The sequence below is a fragment of the Schistocerca nitens genome, chromosome 6 (genome assembly GCF_023898315.1).
Source record: "Schistocerca nitens isolate TAMUIC-IGC-003100 chromosome 6, iqSchNite1.1, whole genome shotgun sequence".
NCBI classification, from domain to species: Eukaryota; Metazoa; Arthropoda; class Insecta; order Orthoptera; family Acrididae; genus Schistocerca; species Schistocerca nitens.
In genome coordinates, this window is record NC_064619.1 from 373,453,801 (window position 1) to 373,475,864 (window position 22,064).

At 42.0% G+C, this 22,064-nt stretch overlaps 1 protein-coding gene across 2 annotated transcripts in view; it reads left to right on the forward strand.

The window, feature by feature from the left end:
• The window catches only part of LOC126263642 (coiled-coil and C2 domain-containing protein 1-like), a 130,624-nt gene that overhangs the window by 29,298 nt on the left and 79,262 nt on the right, over positions 1-22,064 (forward strand). For both annotated transcript variants that reach the window (XM_049960734.1, XM_049960735.1), the window contains exon 4: positions 4,529-4,716. In XM_049960734.1, the coding sequence (XP_049816691.1) occupies positions 4,529-4,716 (188 nt within the window). The remainder of the gene's footprint in view (positions 1-4,528; positions 4,717-22,064) is intronic.

A 22,064-nucleotide genomic window follows, 5' to 3' on the forward strand; every position in this document is an offset into this window, starting at 1 on the left:
TCTTATACACCTGTATGTAAATCTTTTACACTGTGTCAGAATAACTCACACTATTTCTTCGGGGGCCTCTGCTTTCTAAATGCAATGTGGTGACGTGTCACAGTCTGTATAATTTCCTTGAATGTAGTACAGGGTAACACTGCACCCAACATGCAACCGAAAGTGGTGCCCGATGATACACATGTATACTGTCGCACTCTCTGATTCAACTCAGTATGCCATGAATAATTGTTTGTATGCTCGAATTCCATTAGCAGTAACTCGTGCAACATGTATACCATTGTACACATTACGTTTGGGTATGTATGTTTGGTGTTTAATAACAAATTATATACACTCCTGGAAATTGAAATAAGAACACCGTGAATTCATTGTCCCAGGAAGGGGAAACTTTATTGACACATTCCTGGGGTCAGATACATCACATGATCACACTGACAGAACCACAGGCACATAGACACAGGCAACAGAGCATGCACAATGTCGGCACTAGTACAGTGTATATCCACCTTTCGCAGCAATGCAGGCTGCTATTCTCCCATGGAGACGATCGTAGAGATGCTGGATGTAGTCCTGTGGAACGGCTTGCCATGCCATTTCCACCTGGCGCCTCAGTTGGACCAGCGTTCGTGCTGGACGTGCAGACCGCGTGAGACGACGCTTCATCCAGTCCCAAACATGCTCAATGGGGGACAGATCCGGAGATCTTGCTGGCCAGGGTAGTTGACGTACACCTTCTAGAGCACGTTGGGTGGCACGGGATACATGCGGACGTGCATTGTCCTGTTGGAACAGCAAGTTCCCTTGCCGGTCTAGGAATGGTAGAACGATGGGTTTGATGACGGTTTGGATGTACCGTGCACTATTCAGTGTCCCCTCGACGATCACCAGTGGTGTACGGCCAGTGTAGGAGATCGCTCCCCACACCATGATGCCGGGTGTTGGCCCTGTGTGCCTCGGTCGTATGCAGTCCTGATTGTGGCGCTCACCTGCACGGCGCCAAACACGCATACGACCATCATTGGCACCAAGGCAGAAGCGACTCTCATCGCTGAAGACGACACGTCTCCATTCGTCCCTCCATTCACGCCTGTCGCGACACCACTGAAGGCGGGCTGCACGATGTTGGGGCGTGAGCGGAAGACGTCCTAACGGTGTGCGGGACCGTAGCCCAGCTTCATGGAGACGGTTGCGAATGGTCCTCGCCGATACCCCAGGAGCAACAGTGTCCCTAATTTGCTGGGAAGTGGCGGTGCGGTCCCCTACGGCACTGCGTAGGATCCTACGGTCTTGGCGTGCATCCGTGCGTCGCTGCGGTCCGGTCCCAGGTCGACGGGCACGTGCATCTTCCGCCGACCACTGGCGACAACATCGATGTACTGTGGAGACCTCACGCCCCACGTGTTGAGCAATTCGGCGGTACGTCCACCCGGCCTCCCGCATGCCCGCTATACGCCCTCGCTCAAAGTCCGTCAACTGCACATACGGTTCACGTCCACGCTGTCGCGGCATGCTACCAGTGTTAAAGACTGCGATGGAGCTCCGTATGCCACGGCAAACTGGCTGACACTGACGGCGGCGGTGCACAAATGCTGCGCAGCTAGCGCCATTCGACGGCCAACACCGCGGTTCCTGGTGTGTCCGCTGTGCCGTGCGTGTGATCATTGCTTGTACAGCCCTCTCGCAGTGTCCGGAGCAAGTATGGTGGGTCTGACACACCGGTGTCAATGTGTTCTTTTTTCCATTTCCAGGAGTGTATATTGTTTTGTATATTTCCAATATTCCCAGAATTGTGCTACGTTTAAATCCTGTCAAGCCTTCTTTAAAATAACAATAAAATTGGATTCCTATATTTGGAGATTCAGCCTGATCGTACATCCTGACCCAGGCCCAGTCCTGGCTCTCAGTGGCCCTGCCAATGTCTTAATTTTGGTTTCTGTGTTAGTAAGTGACCATGATAGGAAGGTGTTTCATGTCTAGAATTTATGCTTTCTGAAGATGAAACAAAGTGTAATCAGTTGAGGGTTCTTCCTTCAGGGAGAAAGAGAAATTGACCAGAGAAGGTTGGAAATAATCCTAAGTTGAGATGGACCTACCTGAAGTGAGAATGAGGAGAGACTTTCTGCTCTTTCTGACACCTTCTCCATCAGTTCCTCCCTTGTCCCCACAACAGGCAGATCTTTCTCAGTATAGAGCCTGAGTGACAACCTGCCTCATCCACCCACCCCCATACTTTCCAACCCCATCTTCTCTTGATGAAGAAGGGACATATAGCTCATAAAACTAGAATGATTGTTACAAATATGTGTTTTTATTGGCAAGGAATTGCACCTTTTGAAGGTAACCATTGACTATCCTTCCTACCTCTTTGTTAGGTCGTAGTTTTGGTTTACATTGTACCTAGGGAAACAAATTCATGGTATACATTTCCCTTCATGTCATAACAACAAATCTACACAGTTTTAATTTTGTCTTCACCTGCTTCTTTTTAGTCATGGCAGTGGAGCTGCCTTTCAGTGGCTTGATTAGTTCTTGGCTTCTTGGAATAATCTGCGTATAATGATTTTTGACAAACTTGCTGGTCAGACATTTTTGTCTAAGGTCTACAACTGCAAAATGGCTGAACTCATGAAACAGTTTTTATGAAAGCAAGCCTAACGGACGAGTGAATGAATGAACAAAAAAGCAAACCTAAGAGGCACACTCAGATGTGTAGCAAGGGCACCCAGTGGGAGAACCTGTCACTCCATCCTACACCCATACACATATTGGTCACCCTTATATCTGCTTTCTATCAAACCTCCTTTGTGAAGACTTCGTGACACTGGGAATGTTGTTAAAGAACCATTTGTAGAGCCACACAGTTGATAAAATCGACCCAAGGACAAAAAATTAACGAAGTGTGTTTTTTTTAATAGAAAAAGGCTAAAGAGATTTCATCTGGTTGCCTGAGGAGTAGGCCCAGTGCCACTGTAACACAATATGGGACCGTATTCTGTTGCTTCTCTTCAGTTATTTTGCAAATCTTTGTAAGATTTGCTCCTGCACATGAATACATGAATCTGTAGTTACTATTTAGCTGATGCATCCACTTGCAGCACAATAATACGTGTTCACTCCTTTTGTCACGGGGAATATCTGCTTCTTTGACTCTAGGTAATCTTATTTGAGCACCTCAGCAATGTTGAGTATCATTTTTGTCCAGCCAAAGTAAAATGTAGCAAGCAACTGATACCAGTATTGTAAATGCTGAGGCACAGGGCTTGGTTTAATGGTGTAATATCTATTGGTGGTAAAACTTCCTGGCATAAACACACACATGTAAGATCATAGACCCCATTCCAGGAGTACATCAAATATAATGGTAGTTGTGTTGTGTTTCACGCCAATGCCCTTGCCAGGTAGTCCATCTTTCCAGTATGGTGGTGTGCAGACTCGGCTTCATCACATGCACCAATTAGGTGGAGGGGTGGTACCACTCCAGCTGGTAAGCCAACAAGCGGTATGTGTGCATTCGCACAATGGTCAGAGCCAATCAGTTCCCAGTATCAATCTGCGTAGCTATTTAACTTGTGCCCAAGCGAGTTAGTGGCTGTTAGTATCCAGTCTGGGTGTGTTTTGTGTAGAGTTAGTGCTAGCAGCAGTTTGAAGGGAGCAGCTGCCAGTCTGGAATCAGCAGTCTACAGTAAACAGTTCACGAGGATAGCAGCCACTGCAACCACTATCACTCACTGACATTGGCAACTGACTTTACTTCTCTCTGTGTGGCCCTTACTTCTGAAAAGTGGCTGTAGTGTGTATTGAACGTAGTCTCAGCTTGGACAGATCCATATTAGTGTTCAACGTGAACCAGATGTTATGGTTTGTGTGTGTTGCAATAAATGAGCATTCATGTACATTGCACTAATAAATTTGGTAGTGGTGTTACAGAAACTAGTCACTTTGCTAGTGCTGTAATAGAAAACAGACCTCTACACGTAAAGTTGCACTGTACTTCCTATTTTAAGGAGGCCACATCAGTAGTCGTGTTAAAGGCAATTTCTTTTTGATTTGAGTATGTTGCTGGATGTTATATTGCGATTAACTTCACTACCTTGCTAGAAAACTAATAAGTTATGTCTATTTAGCCATCGATAATACTGAATTCTTGTGATTCTGAATTTTTAAGAGAGTTTTTACTTTTCTACTTTTTTGGTTTTCTAGGCATATATGGAAAGTATTTTATATATGATGTGCAAAAGACAGTGATTTGTGTAAAGCTTAGCCGAGCGGTCTAAGGCGCTGCAGTCATGGACCGTGCGGCTGGTCCCGGCGGAGGTTTGAGTCCTCCCTCGGGCATGTGTGTGTGTGTGTGTGTGTGTGTGTGTGTGTGTGTGTGTGTGTGTGTGTCCTTAGGATAATTTAGGTTAAGTAGTGTGTAAGCTTAGGGACTGATGACCTTAGAAGTGAAGTCCCATAAGATTTCACACACATTTGAACTTTTTTTTTTGTGTAAATCTGTTTATTCTTAACAGTCTCCTTCTTATAGCATGAACTTGGCACCTTGGCTGAAGAGGATACTGTGATGGAAGCTGAGAAGCCGCCAAGTACACCAGTAGCGCTACCTAAAAGAAATGAAGGAAATCCATTGGTTACAACTCTGGAAGAAAGACTCAAAATGTATCAGGAGGCTGAAAAGAATGCAAAGTCAGCAGGAGAATCTTCAAGAGCGAGAAGGTAAACAAACCAAAGATCATAGCTTGGGGCACATACCAGTTGAAATTACAATGTATTGTCACAGTTAACTGTAGTAAGGGTGATGTAGGTAGTAAGGGTGATGTAGGTAAGTCATAAATATTAAAGACCTTCAGGGAGAAAGAGAAGAACAGGAGATTACTGAAATGAGAAATATTACCAGAAAAATGAGTAGGTTATCTAAAACAAAGCAAGCAAGCATTTAATATATTAAGCTTGCCAGTGCCATTCAAGAATATGGAGGAGGATTTATCCATTGGAGAATAAACCTCAAGTGCCCTCTGCTGCCTAGGCTGATAGCTAATGGAGCATACCACTTGATAGATCACTCTGAACTGCTAAGTTAATATATAAAATTATGCATGCTATTTCAACCGAGAGAACAAGCAAGTAGTGTACTTTTTTGAGAAAAAAGTTCTACAAACAAAGTAGAAGTTGTAGGTAAAATTCAGAGGAAACCAAAACATTCCACCTCACTTTGCTGGACAGAAACAAGGAAGAATAAAAAGCTGCATTATCATTAATTTGACTCTACCATCACAGTGGAGTCAAGACCTACACGGAGGAGCTGGAATTTGTAACACAGCAGAAACCACCATGCATATGTTTACAAGAAACAAATATGCAAGAATTGTCTGCTTTCTCTGTAAAGAGAGGCCGAGAATAAACTCAATGTGTCTAAGTAGGTCTCTCTCTCTCTCTCTCTCTCTCTCTCTCTCTCTCTCTCTCTCTCTCTCTCTGTTTCCTACCACATGCTACGTGCTTTGACCACACTATCCTAGAAAATAGCAATGCTGGGACCTGCTCCAAGTGGTGACTTCGTTTCCAGGTATTGCATTCTGTCGTAAAATGATAGTGCCGGTGTTCTGTGAATAATGCTAAGCGTGTTTCCTTATTGTAGCCCGCAATGAATATTACACCAATGAAACAGCCACCGCAAAATGTGTGCTAAAGTAAAAATTGTCTCAAAATTTTCAGACCACTCTCTCAAATGCAGTCAGTACTCACAGTGTGATGTAACTTCATTTTGTACACATTATGAATCTGTCCTTCACTCACCTGACTGCCCTTTGACCAAAGGCCTGCAACTTCCACATGGAGGATGACCTTAATAGGAACAGACTAACTTCTAACTAAGAGTGAGTGGGCATGTTCATTAGTGGAGTGTACCACTCTTTGTCTTTCTCACTTCTCATATTTGTAAACCTTATTTGTGCTGTGGGGCTGTACTGCCACTTAGCCAAGTTTTCTTTTACAAAATATGTCTCTTCAATCTGGGACAGATGTCCTACCTTTGCATTGCAGCGAGATTGCTGTTTATATTAACCAGCCCTTTCCCATGCAGAAACTGAAATCTTCCTTATAGGTAGCACGCAAAATAATCCTTTGTCTGACGGAAACACAGTGTGTTATCTTACACAATCTATGTCTTCGAGCTAAAGAAATTTTAGTTTATTATATCACCCAAATTTGAGCTGATCAAGAATATTCTAATATGTGGAGGGAGACAGTAATGAGATAGGCTCCATTAACTAGCTACAATAATTGAAAGTGCATTGGAAAGACCTGAGAGTGGATAATGTGTGAACTAATGGTTGTCAAATGTATTTTGTTCCATTCAGTGTGAGTATAGTTTGATTTATTTATTAATTAGTTATCTCTCAGTAGGTAAAGAAGCATTAGCATCGTATCTCAAAGGGGAATTGGGAAAAAAAATGCAAGGCTGCTTGAGATATTATAACACAAGAATTCACTTCGACCAAAATTCAGGACCCCCCCCCCCTTTTCACCAAAAGAGCTCAGTAGATACTGTACTACTGCAGTAAACAAATTAAGATAAAAAAATCAGCCGTTCAAACACACCAGCAAATGATATACTTGATGATCAGCTTCCTAGAGGGCTTGAATCCTACTAGTGGGATCTTGTCACACCCCCAGATAAAGGAAACGCCGTCTCAAAATTTGCAAACTCAAAAAGTGTGGACTGCTAGTGACTATCTAAGTACACAGTAAAATGGACAATACACTGTATTTGCGAAGTGCTTACTTTTGTTGTGAATAAATGCCTAGAATTTTGAATAAAAGCCTAGAATTTGGAGCTTTTCCTGACTAGCTCAGAGTTTCAAAAGTTATATGTATATACAAATGTACAAAAATGTGGAAAAGCATCTCCCTGATAACTACAGACCTCTGTCTTTTTTTACTATCTTCTCTAATATATTTGAAAGAATTTTTTACATACAGCTGAGTAACCACTTAGAAAAGTGTGACCTTCTTTGTAATATAGAGTGTGGTTTTCAACAAAGAAAGGATACCACTTCTGCAGTCCTTTAAACTATTAATCAAATATGAACTGCATTTGAAATTAACAATATGGTCTCTCTTGAGCTATGTGATTTGAGTAAGGCCTTTGACTGTGTCCCCTTTAACATCTTACTAGTCAAAATACAGTATTATGAAATGATATCAATATAATAGAGGGAAACATTCCACAAATGGTTTTGTGGTGGCAGATTATGAAAATTCCACAAATGTTTCCCTCTATTATATTGGTATCAGTAATTTGAACCCAACAATTACGTTTGTTATTGTCACTGTTGCATTTCGAAATCTTTTCTGTCGTCTTATTTTCTCTTTCTGTTTTTGCCAGTAGTTTCACTTTGTATTCACCTTCTCCTTTTTACCGTAATCTGCTATACAATTTTATCCCGCCTATATATACTCAATAATACGTAACCCACTTCCAAACCATAACCAAAAAAATTTTTTTTGCCGCTTTCAACACTACCGCCGCTATAAAATCCACCATTTCTAGTTCACAAACAGTTCCTTTCACCTTTTAAACAACCATTTCGGCTAGTTCTAATAACTTTCGCTTTATTTACGTTTCCGTTTTTCGCACATCACTGATAATTTTTATCTGCTTCCCACAGGTTTTAACGTCATTATTTCTTCGTCAGACAATTGTTAGCCTCATTTTCATAATCTGCCACCACAAAACCATTCCTTTTAATATATTACACGCAGTTTTTTCGAAATTTTCCCGAATTTCTCCGTCCTTTGACGTGTTTTGGCGGCAATATAACCACCTAACCTTTGTGCACATCGTTGTCTACCAACCCAAGTCCAACATAGCCCAGCTGTAACCAACACCTTCTCACCTTTTTTCACACCAGATCTCCAGTTACTTTCCAGTTCACCTTTATCTCTCCCCATATATTTTTATTTCTATTTTCATTTTCATTTCAGCCTCATATTACACTTTCCACCTTCTAATACCATGTCACCCTCACAACACCCCCACAACGACCCCATTAAGTTTTATTTACATTCCCTCCGCAAACATGCCTTCGCCCTAGCCAGATTACGCTCCCATATTCTATTTTCTCAGGCTTGTCTGATGTTGGGCATTACCCCCAAAGGCCTCACACTTAAAGTTCCCATCTCTGGCTGCAACCCTTCTTTCCATCAGTCCCTATACCAGTTCCAAAATGAACAATCCATTGCCCTCACCCACCTAATCCTTCACCTACACATCAACTCAGCCAATGAACACACCCGTCAACTCTTATCCTAATAAAAGTCCTTAATCTTTCCTCTCCCACATCCATACCGGGTGTTCAGAGCATCCTCCTACAGGCCAACCGTAAATTAGAACAGCATGCCACCCTCCACCTTAAAAAACTATCCAATCTCCTGGTTTCCCACCTCCGGAAAGGCAACTCACCCTTCACAACCTTTCCAGCAAACCTCAACCTCCTCTCATTGCACACAACCCAGTCTCTCCCATCTACTCAATCTCCCACTTCCAGCTCCACTTCCTCCAAAACCTCAAAATTCCAATCAACACAATCTGGAACCACAACACCCTAATTCAGTAGTTAATCTTTCCTCCAAACCTCTCTCCCAATCCAAAACCTCTGTGCTATCCAAAGGCCTCACCTTCAGCCCCACTCCCAGATTCAACCAAACAGCCCTCGTCAAAGATTTACTGTCCTACACTCGTACTCTCTGCTGGAAATATCACTTTGCCACGAAGAAAAATGATCCTAATCCTACTCCTAATGATCCAACTCCCCAAGACACCATCCAAATTGAACCCTGCCTGGAACAGTTCCGTCCTCCGTCGCAGCGGGACCCACCTCCTCTTCTTCAAAATTACCCTCTCCAAACCTTCCAGGAATTTCTGACTTCCAGCAACCCAATCATCCCGGCCGCCCCATTGTAGCTGGTTACCAAGCCCCCACAGAATGTATCTCTGCCTACGTAGATCAACAACTTCAACACATTACATGCAGTCTCCCATCCTTCATCAAAGACACCAACCACTTTCTCGAACGCCTGGAATCCCTACCCAGCCTGTTACCCCCGGAAACCATCCTTGTAACCATTGATGCCACTTCCTTATACACAAATATTCCGCACGTCCAGGGCCTCGCTGCGATGGAGCATTTCCTTTCACGCCGATCACCTACCACCCTACCTAAAACCTCTTTCCTCATCACCATAGCCAGCTTCATCCTGACCCACAACTTATTCACTTTTGAAGGCCAGACATACCAACAATTAAAGGGAACAGCCAGGGTACCAGGATGGCCCCCTCGTACGCCATCCTATTCATGGGTCGCTTAGAGGAAGCCTTCTTGGTTACCCAGGCCTGCCAACCCAAAGTTTGGTACAGATTTATTGATGACATCTTCATGATCTGGACTCACAGTGAAGAAGAACTCCAGAATTTCCTCTCCAACCTCAACTCCTTTGGTTCCATCAGATTCACCTGGTCCTACTCCAAATCCCATGCCACTTTCCTTGACGTTGACCTCCATCTGTCCAATGGCCAGCTTCACACGTCCGTCCACATCAAACCCACCAACAAGCAACACTACCTCCATTATGACAGCTGCCACCCATTCCACATCAAACGGTCCCTTCCCTACAGCCTAGGTCTTCGTGGCAAACGAATCTGCTCCAGTCCGGAATCCTTGAACCATTACACCCACAACCTGACAACAGCTTTCGCATCTCGCAACTACCCTCCCGACCTGGTACAGAAGCAAATAACCAGAGCCACATCCTCATCCCCTCGAACCCAGAATCCCCCACAGAAGAACCACAAAAGTGCCCCACTTGTGACAGGATACTTTCCGGGACTGGACCAGACTCTGAATGTTGCTCTCCAGCAGGGATACGACTTCCTCAAATCCTGCCCCGAAATGAGATCCATCCTTCATGAAATCCTCCCCATTCCACCAAGAGTGTCTTTCCGCCGTTAACCTAACCTTCGTAACCTGTTAGTTCATCCCTATGAAATCCCCAAACACCTTCCCTACCCTCTGGCTCCTATCCTTGTAACCGCCCCTGGTGTAAAACCTGTCCCATGCACCCTCCCACCACCACCTACTCCAGTCTTGTAACCCGGAAGGTGTACACGATCAAAGGCAGAGCCACATGTGAAAGCACCCACGTGATTTACCAACTGACCTGTGATGCATTCTATGTGGGAATGACCAGCAACAAACTGTCCATTCGCATGAATGGATACAGGCAGACAGTGTTTGTTGGTAATGAGGATCACCCTGTGGCTAAACATGCCTTGGTGCACGGCCAGCACATCTTGGCATAGTGTTACACCGTCCGGGTTATCTGAATACTTCCCACCAACACCAACCTATCCGAACTCCGGAGATGGGAACTTGCTCTTCAATATATCCTCTCTTCCCATTACCCACCAGGCCTCAATCTCCGCTAATTTCATGTTGCCGCCACTCATACCTCACCTGTCATTCAACATCATCTTTGTCTCTTCACTTCCGCCTCGACTGACATCTCTGCCCAAACTCTTTGTCTTTAAATATGTCTGCTTGTGAGATGTCTGCTTGTGTCTGTATATGTGTGGGTGTGCGAGTGTATACCCGTCCTTTTTTCCCCCTAAGGTAAGTCTTTCCGCTCCCGGGATTGGAATGACTCTTTACCCTCTCCCTTAAAACCCACATCCTTTCGTCTTTCCCTCTCCTTCCCTCTTTCCTGATGAGGCAACAGTTTGTTGCGAAAGCTTGAATTTTGTGTGTGTGTTTGTGTTTGTTTGTGTGTCTATCGACCTGCCAGCACTTTCGTTCGGTAAGTCACATCACCTTTGTTTTTAGTATTATGAAATGAATAATACAACATTAGAAGTAATTAATTCTTGTCTAAACAACAGGAGACAGTTTGTGTCAATTCAAAGCAGGCATTTTTCATTAAAGTAAGTCACATCTGGTGTGCCTCAAGGCTCTGTCCTTGGACCATCTTCCTCATAGTTGCCGTTAACGATTTGTCGCATTATGTTGGGCTTAAGTCAGCTGTTGCTCTGCAGGTGGTACAACTTTATTCATCACGGATCGAGATATTTTAAGGTAATACCAGAAATCACAGGATGCTCTCTTCTTAACACTTAACTGGTTCTTATCTAACAGACTACTGTGTAATCTAGAGAACATACGTCATCTGCGTAGAATTAAAATCTGTAAAACTGCTTGGAATATGTATTGGTACCGAGCTAAACTGGCAAACCATTATTAACAATGTCTGCAAAAAGCAGAAAGTTCCACGGAACTGGAAGAAGGCTCAGGTCGTAGCAATCTGTACAAAGGGTAAAAAATTGGATGCACATAATTACCTGCCACTTTCACTGACATCGATTTGTTGTAGAATAATGGAACATATTTTGTGTTCAGACATAATGACCTTTGTAGACCCTGAGAAACTCATCTGCAGAAACCAGCACGGTTTTAGGAAACAGCAGTCATAGAAGACACAGCTGGCCCTCTTTGTGCGTGATATACAACAGGCTCTAGATACCGGCTCCTAGGTTGATGCCATATTTCTTGACTTTTGAAAGGCGTTCTACTCAGTTCCGCACTGTCGCTTGCTCCAATAAGTGCGCACTTATGGCCTATCCAATGACATATGCGATTGGATAGAAAGTTTTCTGACAGACAGGGAGCAGTACGTTGTCCTGAACAAGGTGACTTCAACAGAAACAAGCGTAACTTCAGGTGTGTCTCAGGGCAGCATAATAGGTCCGCTGCTTTTTACGATTTACATAAACAATCTGGTTGATGGTATTGACAGCAGCATTAGACTGTTTGCCGATGATGCTGTAGTCTACAGGGAAGTAGTATCACACAAAAGCTGTGAACAATTCAATGAGGATTTGCAGAAAATGAATGCGTGGTGTAATGACTGTCAGTTATCTCTCAATATTAGTAAGTGTAACCTACTGTGTATAACAAGGCAGAAACCCCATTAATGTATGAGTACAAAATAAATGCCCAATCTTTGGAAGCGATAACATCTGTCAAGTATCTGGGTGTGATTATTCGAAATGATCTCAGATGGAATGCTCAGATTACACAGGTAACAGGTAAGGCGAACTCTAGATTGCAGTTTATTGGTAGAATCCTGAAGTGATGCAGTCCTTTAACAAAGGAAATAGCTTACAATACGTTAGTTTGTCCAGTCTTGGAGTATTGTTCATCTGTATGGGACCGTTAACAGTTGGGTCTGATTCAAGAGATTGAGAAGGTCCAAAGAAGAGCGGCAAGATTCGTGACTGGTACATTTAGCCATCGTGAGAGCGTTACAAATCTCATAGAAAGTTTGAAGTGGAACACACTTGCAGATAGACGGCACGCTAAACAGAAGGGGCTGCTCACTAAATTTCGAAAACCGATGGTCACCGAGGATGTAGAGCATATATTATTACCACCAACTTTCAGATCACGCAATGATCACCATTCAAAGATAAAGGAAATTAGAGCTTGTACTGAGACGTTCAGACAGTCGTTTTTCCCCCCGCGCGATCCGCGAGTGGAACAGGGGGGGGGGGGGGGGGGTGTATGGCTTTGGCGTGAATTGTGCCCTCCGCCACACACTACTTGGTGGCTAGCAGAGTATATATGTAGATATGTAGAAGATATCATGGAAGTCCTACTTTATATGGAAATTAGGTGATCTAGTGAGTAATAAATAAACAGCTTACTTTGAACCTTTTCAATCTTGCATATCTTATGCACTGGTACTTTGGGGTCATTTGTATAATGTTGGTAATGAACCACTCAGTCAGAAAAACATGCTACAAATAATGTGCAAGATTGATCCATAGGAACACCACCGTCCTTTATTCACCAAGATCAGAATATTGACAAAGATAAATCTCTATATCTATGCATCATTGGTATATACTGAAAAGAGTTTGATTAGTCGTGACACCAGAAACGAAAGAGAGTATTGACATTCCTGGGCATAGGCCGACAAGAACAGGCAACTCCCACAAAGTTAACAGTTTGAATTTTTGTAATAAACTGTCGCCATTTGCACTCACTACGCCTATCAATAATTTCAAAAGTAAGTTGTATATCTGGTTACTAGAAAATCCATTCCACACTGTAAGAGAATTCTTCGGTCATTGTAGTGTAGAACTGAGCTTTAAGATTAGGGTTGGAATTATTTGCAACTGGTCAATGTAGGACAAATAATTTATACATGCAATGTGAACGTTAATAAATATGGTGATTGCTATTATGTCATCAATGTAAAGCCTATTCTCCACTACATGTGTTCAACAGCAAATAGAGACTCTGAATTTAGCTGTAGAGGAACTGTGGGTAAACTTCGGAAGAATAGTTGACGAAGCACTGGCTAGATACTTAGATGAAGAGTTCATGAAGGTAGTGAGACACCATGGAATACAGTCTCTGTAAAGAAGTGTTTGTGGAACAGTGACTACTGCACAATACATGTAAAGGCTACAGGTAGAGAGGTGCTAAATGAAACATGTTTGTTTGTCAGAAGGCGAATCCTTGAAGCCTTTAATGACTGTTATAGCAGAATCTTATTGGAATACCTCTCACAAAACCCAAAGAATTTTTACTATTATGCAAAAGCTGCCATAAGTACCAAAGTTAGTGTCCAAGCACTCGTGGATGACACAGAAACCGTAATTGAGGGTAGCAAAGCAAAAGTTGCTGAACTCACTTTTCAATTGTTCCAAAATCACTTTTCAATTGTTCCTTTACCAAAAAAGATGCAGGTGGACTGCCCCATTTACTTCTCATACCAATGCAAAAATGACTGGTCTAGATATCAGTGTCAGTGGCATTGAGAAACAGCTAAAATTGAACAAAGCTCTTAGGTCCTATGGAATGCTATTCAGATTCCATGCTGAATTCGAGCCAGGGCTAACCCCTCTTTTAACAGTATTGTAGATCCTTGGACAAAAATCTGTGCCCAGGAGTTGGGAACAAAAGTGTTGGTCACTCCCATCTGCACCACGGGGCAGCAGTTTACTGTCTAATACCATTGACAAACATCTGTTGCGGAAACTTATAATCCCAGCTCCATTGTAATGAGATCTTGAAGAGTATGACCTCTTCCATGCCAACCTACCCAGATTCTGAAAATGTTGGTCACAGGAACCCACCTCTTACTTTTTTCAAATGGCAACCTAGAAACCATGGAACGGGGCGAGAAGGAAAGGAAGTATTTATTGACATCCAACAGCATTTGACAAACTACCACACCAAGACTTATTTATGGAAGTACAATGATATGGGGTAACAAGCGTGTTTGAGGATTGTAACTTGTTTGAGGATAAAGCGTGTCATCTTGAATGCACAGTTGTTGAGAGATGTAGGAGTAACTTCAGACATGCCCGAAGGAAGCATATTGGACCCTTCCTGTTCGTGTTGGGTATTAATAGTCTTTCTAACAATATTAATGTTAACCTGTATCTCTTTGCAGACAAAGCAGTTATCTATAATGAAATGCTGTGTGAAAAAGGTGCACGGATATCCAGTCAGGTCTTGATAAGTGGTGCAAATATCCTTTCTTTGTGGGTAATTTTCCAGCACACAGGTCTTGCAGTCTGTAATTGTAAATATCATTGCTCAGTTCCTCAACTATATCATCATCATCATCATCATCATCATCATTGCATTGTCTAAAATCTAAGATGTGTCACTGCGAACACTCTTCTCTGTTTTACGCAGTCCCTTTCGTTTCCGAATTAATTTTGGCACTTTGTTACTTCTAGTACATTTTTGACTACTTTCTTTCTTGTACTCCCCTTGGTTTTCATTCTAAATGTTTCCTTCCAGAATGTCTATTAAAAACCTTCTGTGTTGAAATAAGTGTACAAAAGGTTTTGTATTTCATTTTTTGACAGTTTCTATGAGGCTTCTCTGTTCACTGATCTTTGGAAACATCTTCATTTGATTTTCAGTATGTAAAATAAGAGAAAGGCAATCTTTCATGCATGTCACAGATAAACACCTAACAGAAACCAGTATTCACACTAGCTTTAGAGGTCTTGCCCTTTTTCTAGTGTGGGAGTATGTGTTCAGGCGTTAGTGTGGTTGTATGTACTTCAGCTACAAGAAGAGCAAGAGCTTGAAGGCTAGTGTGAATACTATTTTCTGTTGACGCATTGCTGTATGCAACACATCAGACCACTATAGGTGAGTTGTTGCCTTTTCCTTATTTTACATATTGTTCCATCCAGTAATTTCCATTATATTTATATGTGTGGTGTCCAAAAGAACAGACACCATTTGTTTTTGATACTCAGCTGTATATATACAAGAAGTAGTTTAAATTCCAACAATAAGCACAGTCGGGCATTGAAATAAGGAAGTAAAAGTTGGTACTATACCAGGACTCGAACCCAGATTTCTCACTTTACTTGAGTGTTCACCTTGACTGTTTTGGCTGTCTGAGCTTCGCATACCATCCAATCCAAATCTCAACTGATCACCGTCTGTTGATCACCCTTATTGCTTGAGACCTCGTGCAGATTTCCGCAAGAGATCAGACAGAGAGTTCATCTGCACTGAATGATCTTTAACTGCCGTCAAGATGCATATATTTATGTGTGTGGTGTCTGCTCTTCTGTACACATCAGTTTTGCTTTACACCATGTGGTCCTATGGGGTACCCCTTCCTTGGTTTCCAAAGAGTTTTCTGTATCCTAAGCATCAACAATTCTGTCTGTACATGTTTCCCCTTAGTAAGATCTTTTCCCATTTATTCTTCTTCCTGTTATTTGAACCTGTACGACTCATTAGTTTACATCCACACTCCGCAAGCCACCTGACGGTGTGTGGCGTAGGGTACCTTGAGTACCTCTATCGGTTCTCCCTTCTATTCCAGTCTCGCATTGTTCGTGGAAAGAAAGATTGTCGGTATGCGTCTGTGTGGGCTCTAATCTCTCTGATTTTATCCTCATGGTCTCTTCACGAGATATATGTAGGAAGGAGCAATATACTGCTTGACTCTTCGGTGAAGGTATGTTCTCGAAACTTCACCAAAAGCCCGTACCGAGCTATTGAGCGTCTCTCCTGCAGAGTCTTCCACTGGAGTTTATCTATAATCTTCGTAACGCTTTCACAATTACTAAATGATCCTGTAACGAAGCGTGCTGCTCTCTGTTGGATCTTCTCTATCAACCCTATCTGGTGCGGATCCCACACTGGTGAGCAGTATTCAAGCAGTGGGCGAACAAGTGTACTGTAACCTACTTCCTTTGTTTACGGACTGCAATTCCTTAGGATTCTTCCAATGAATCTTGAGTCTGGCATCTGCTTTACCGACAATTAATTTTATATGGTCATTTCATTTTAAATCACTCGTAATGCCTACTCCCAGATAATTTATGGAATTAACTTCTTCCCGTTGCTGACCTGCTATATTGTAGCTAAATGATAAAGGGTCTTCCTTTCTATGTATTCGCAGCACATTACACTTGTCTACATTGAAATTCAATTACCATTCCCTGCACCATGCGTCAATTCGTTGCAGATCCTCCTGCATTTCAGTACAATTTTCCATTGTTACAACTTCTCGATATACTACAGCATCATCTGCAAAAATCCTCAGTGAACTTCTGATGTTATCCACAAGTCATTTATATGTATTGTGAATAGCAACGGTCCTACGACACTCCCCTGCAGCAACCTGAAATCACTCTTACTTCAGAAGACTTCTCTCCATTGAGAATGACATGCTGTGTTCTGTTATCTATGAACTCTTCAATCCAATCACCCAATTGGTCTGATAGTCCATATGCTCTTACTTTGTTCATTAAACGGCTGTGGGGAACTGTATCAAACGCCTTGCGGAAGTCAAGAAACACGGCATCTACCTGGGAACCTGTGGCCCTCTTTGAGTCTCGTGGACGAATAGCGCGAGCTGGGTTTCACACGATTGTCTCTTTCGAAACCCATGCTGATTCATACAGAGTAGATTTCTGGTCTCCAGAAGAGTCATTATACTCTAACATAATACATGTTCCAAAATTCTGCAACTGATCGACGTTAGAGATATAGGTCTATAGTTCTGCACATCTGTTCGACGTCCCTTCTTGAAAACGGGGATGACCTGTGCCCTTTTCCAATCTTTTGGAACACTATGCTCTTCTAGAGACCTACGGCTATGCTCTTCTAGAGACTTACGGTACACCATTGCAAGAAGGGGGGCAAGTTGAACTGGTATCCCATCAGGTCCAGCGACCTTTCCTCTTTTGAGCGATTTTAATTGTTTTTCTATCGCTCTGTCATCTATTTCGATATCTACCAGTTTGTCATCTGTGCGACAATCTAGAGAACGAACTAAAGTGCAGTCTTCCTCTGTGAAACAGCTTTGGAAAAAAGACATTTAGTATTTCGGCCTTTAGTCTGTCATACTCTGTTTCCGTACCATTTTGGTCACAAAGTGTCTGGACATTTTGTTTTGATCCACCTACCGCTTTGACATAAGACCAAAATTTCTTAGGGTTTTATGCCAAGTTAGTACATAGAACTTTATTTTTGAATTCATTGAACGCTTCTCGCATAGCCTTCCTCACACTACATTTCACTTTGTGTAATTTTTTGTTTGTCTGCAAGGCTTTGTCTATGTTTATGTTTTCTGTGAAGTTCCCTTTGCTTCCGTAGCAGTTTTCTAACTCAGTTGTTCTACCATGGTGGCTCTTTTCCATCTCTTACAATCTTGCTTGGCACATACTCATATAATGCATATTGTACAATGGTTTTGAACTTTGTCCACTGATCCTCAACACTATCTGTACTAGAGACAAAACTTTTGTGTTAAGTCGTCAAGTACTCTGAAATCTGCTTTTTGTCACTTTTGCTGAACAGAAAAATCTTCCTACCTTTTTCAATATTTCTATTTACGGGTGAAATCATCGATGCAGTAACCGCTTTATGATCACTGATACCCTGTTCTGCGTTAACTGTTTCAAATAGTTCTGGTCTGTTTGTTACCAGAAGGTCTAATATGTTATCGCCATGAGTCGGTTCTCTGTTTAACTGCTCAAGGTAGTTTTCAGATGATGCGCTTAAAAAAAATTCACTGGATTCTTTGTCCCTGCCACCAGTTACAAATGTTTTAGTCTCCCAGTCTATATCCGGCAAGTTAAAATCTCCACCCAGAACTATAACATGGTTGGGAAGTCTACTCGAAATATTTTCCAAATTTTCCTTCAGGTGCTTTGCCACAACAGCTGCTGAGCCAGGGGGCCTATAGAGACGTCAAATTACCATGTTTGAGCCTGCTTTAACCATGACCTTCACCCAAATTATTTCACATTTTGGATCTCCGCCAATTTCCTTCGATACTATTGCACCTTTTATCACTATTTTTGTCCAGTAATGACTTATTTCTCTTACTATCTGCCTGTTGTAGGGTTTGGTCTCCTCTTGTGAATTATGTACAAGCAGTCCTTTCAGTACATTTAACGTGTTTGTAGATAGCCATTTCTGCCTTCTCCCTAGTAGTTTCCTGCAACCCTGTCCCAGTATGCACTGTTCCGTGTACAAAATTTACAAGTTCTCAGTGTACTCTTTCCGTTCCCTTGCTGGATATTGTTGAAATCTTTCTTTCAGTTCAGTAATCATGAGACTGTTCCAGTTCACATGTTTCTTTGGAGTTTCAAATTCCTATCAGTTATCACTTCACTCAGTTGCAACATGGTATCAATTTTTTCATAATTTCTGGTCATTTTTATTGTTACTTACTACACTACAAAATTTTACCAAAGAAATAGTTAAATCTGTCTCTTCTTGTAATTCTTTCACTGATAAAATCTCACAAACTCATTCACAGGTGGTTTGATCTTGTTCACCTTACAGTCACCTTTCATTGGTGTTAGCATTATCTGCTGCCACAGCGGCGATAATGACTGCATCAGTCTACTACTGAATGGTGAAAAACTGCATTCTTTCTTGCAACAACAGTACATAGCAGCAGGAACCAGCAACTGTAGTGTCAGCGTTGGTGTCACTCAGTAACAGAAGTGATGTTTGTTTACCTTGAAATTTAGAAAAATACAATGCAGGAATGGATGTGAGGAACTTCTGAATACCAACCGCTACTGAAAATATCACTGTTCCTTGAAACACATCAACTTCAATCATGCTTTTGGTTTTTTGATTCAAGGCTGTTATTTACAAAACCTTATTTCCTTGATTTTTGCCAGGTGTAATGAACCATTATAATTTTCTTTTAAATAGCAGGCTCAGTTTGAGAAAAGACAGTTAACTCTGACTTTTTAAAAACATTGCTATGATGTAAAATACAGGCCCATTAGTTTTGCTGATATATATTTTTCCATTTGTATTACATTTTGCTCATCAAAGTTAATTAACAAGACATTAATTTTGTGATAAGCTTCACAGTCATCCCGAAAAACAATTAAGAATAAATTATGATATGGTTATAATAGAGGGAAACATTCCACGTAGGAAAAATATATCTAAAAACAAAGATGATGTGACTTACCAAATGAAAGTGCTGGCTGGTCGACAGACACACAAACAAACACACAAAATTCAAGCTTTCGCAACAAACTGTTGCCTCATCAGGAAAGAGGGAAGGAGAGGGAAAGACGAAAGGATGTGGGTTTTAAGGGAGAGGGTAAGGAGTCATTCCAATCCTGGGAGCGGAAAGACTTACCTTAGCGGGAAAAAAGGACGGGTATACACTCGCGCATACACACATATCCATCCACACATATACAGACACAAGCAGACATATTTAAAGACAGTCTTTAAATATGTCTGCTTGTGTCTGTATATGTGTGGATGGATATTTGTGTGTGTGCGAGTGTATACCCGTCCTTTTTTCCCCCTAAGGTAAGTCTTTCCGCTCCCGGGTTTGGAATGACTCCTTACCCTCTCCCTTAAAACCTGCATCCTTTCGTCTTTCCCTCTCCTTCCCTCTTTCCTGATGAGGCAACAGTTTGTTGCGAAAGCTTGAATTTTGTGTGTTTGTTTGTGTGTCTGTCGACCTGCCAGCACTTTCATTTGGTAAGTCACATCATCTTTGTTTTTAGATGTAAGAATAAATTATTGTTGAAATGGACACAGCATCTCCTCACATGAAGTAAAAAGATAACAAGTCATTGTGGAGGAAAACATTAAATATATCACATAATTGCCTGTTAAACAAAATACAGTCGAAGTAAATATTACCTTCGATTGCATCAGTGGCAGGAATATGAATGCTAGCCTCAACAATTTTATGTCAGTACTTGTTTTACATGTGCTATGTATGATGTAGACCAACTGTTTTGCTCAGTGTAACATATGAACCATGGACCTTGCCGCTGGTGGGGAGGCTTGCGTGCCTCAGCGATACAGATAGCCATACCGTAGGTGCAACCACAATGGAGGGGTATCTGTTGAGAGGCCAGACAAACGTGTGGTTCCTGAAGAGGGGCAGCAGCCTTTTCAGTAGTTGCAGGGGCAACAGTCTGGATGACTGACTGCTCTGGCCTTATAACACTAACCAAAACGGCCTTGCTGTGATGGTACTGCAACGGCTGAAAGCAAGGGGAACTACAGCCGTAATTTTTCCCCGAGGGCATGCAGCTTTACTGTATGCTTAAATGATGATGGCATCCTCTTGGGTAAAATATTCCAGAGGTAAAATTGTCCCCCATTCGGATCTACGGGCGGGGACTACTCAAGAGGATGTCATTATCAGGAGAAAGAAAACTGGCGTTCCAGGAGAAAGAAAACTGGCGTTCTACGGATCGGAGCGTGGAATGTCAGATCCCTTAATCGGGCAGGTAGGTTAGAAAATTTAAAAAGGGAAATGGATAGGTTAAAGTTAGATATAGTGGGAATTAGTGAAGTTTGGTGGCAGGAGGAACAAGACTTTGGGTCGGGTGAATACAGGGTTATAAACACAAAATCAAATCTGGGTAATGCAGGAGTAGGTTTAATAATGAATAGGAAAATAGGAATGCGGGTAAGCTACTACAAACAGCATAGTGAACGCATTATTGTGGCCAAGATAGATACGAAGCCCACGCCTACCACAGTAGTACAAGTTTATATGCCAACTCGCTCTGCAGATGATGAAGAAATTGAAGAAATGTATGATGAAATAAAAGAAATTATTCAGATAGTGAAGGGAGACGAAAATTTAATAGTCATGGGTGACTGGAATTCGTCAGTAGGAAAAGGGAGAGAAGGAAACGTAGTAGGTTAATATGGATTGGGGCTAAGAAACGAAAGAGGAGGCCGTCTGGTAGAATTTTGCACAGAGCACAACTTAATCATAGCTAACACTTGGTTCAAGAATCATAAAAGAAGGTTGTATACATGGAAGAAGCCTGGAGATACTGACAGGTTTCAGACAGATTATATAATGGTATGACAGAGATTTAGGAACCAGGCTTTAAATTGTAAGACATTTCCAGGGGCATGTGTGGTCTCTGACCACAGTCTATTGGTTATGAACTGCAGATTAAAACTGAAGAAACTGCAAAAAGGTGGGAATTTAAGGAGATGGGTCCTGGATAAACTGATGGAACCAGAGGTTGTACAGAGTTTCAGGGAGAGCATAAGGGAACAATTGACAGGAATGGGGGAAAGAAATACAGTAGAAGAAGAATGGGTAGCTTTGAGGGATGAAGTAGTGAAGGCAGCAGAGGATCAAGAAGGTAAAAAGACGAGGGTTAGTAGAAATCCTTGAGTAACTGAAGAAATATTGAATTTAATTGATGAAAAGAGAAAATATAAAAATGCTGCAAATGAAGCAGGCAAAAACGAATACAAACGTCTCAAAAATAAAATCAACAGGAGTGCAAAATGGCTAAGCAGGGATGGCTAGAGGACAAATGTAAGGATGTAGAGGCTTATCTCCCTAGTGGTAAGATAGATACTGCCTACAGGAAAATTAGAGAGACCTTTGGAGAAAAGAGAACCACTTGTATGAATATCAAGAGCTCAGATGGAAATCCAGTTCTAAGCAAAGAAGGGAAAGCAGAAAGGTGGAAGGAGTATATA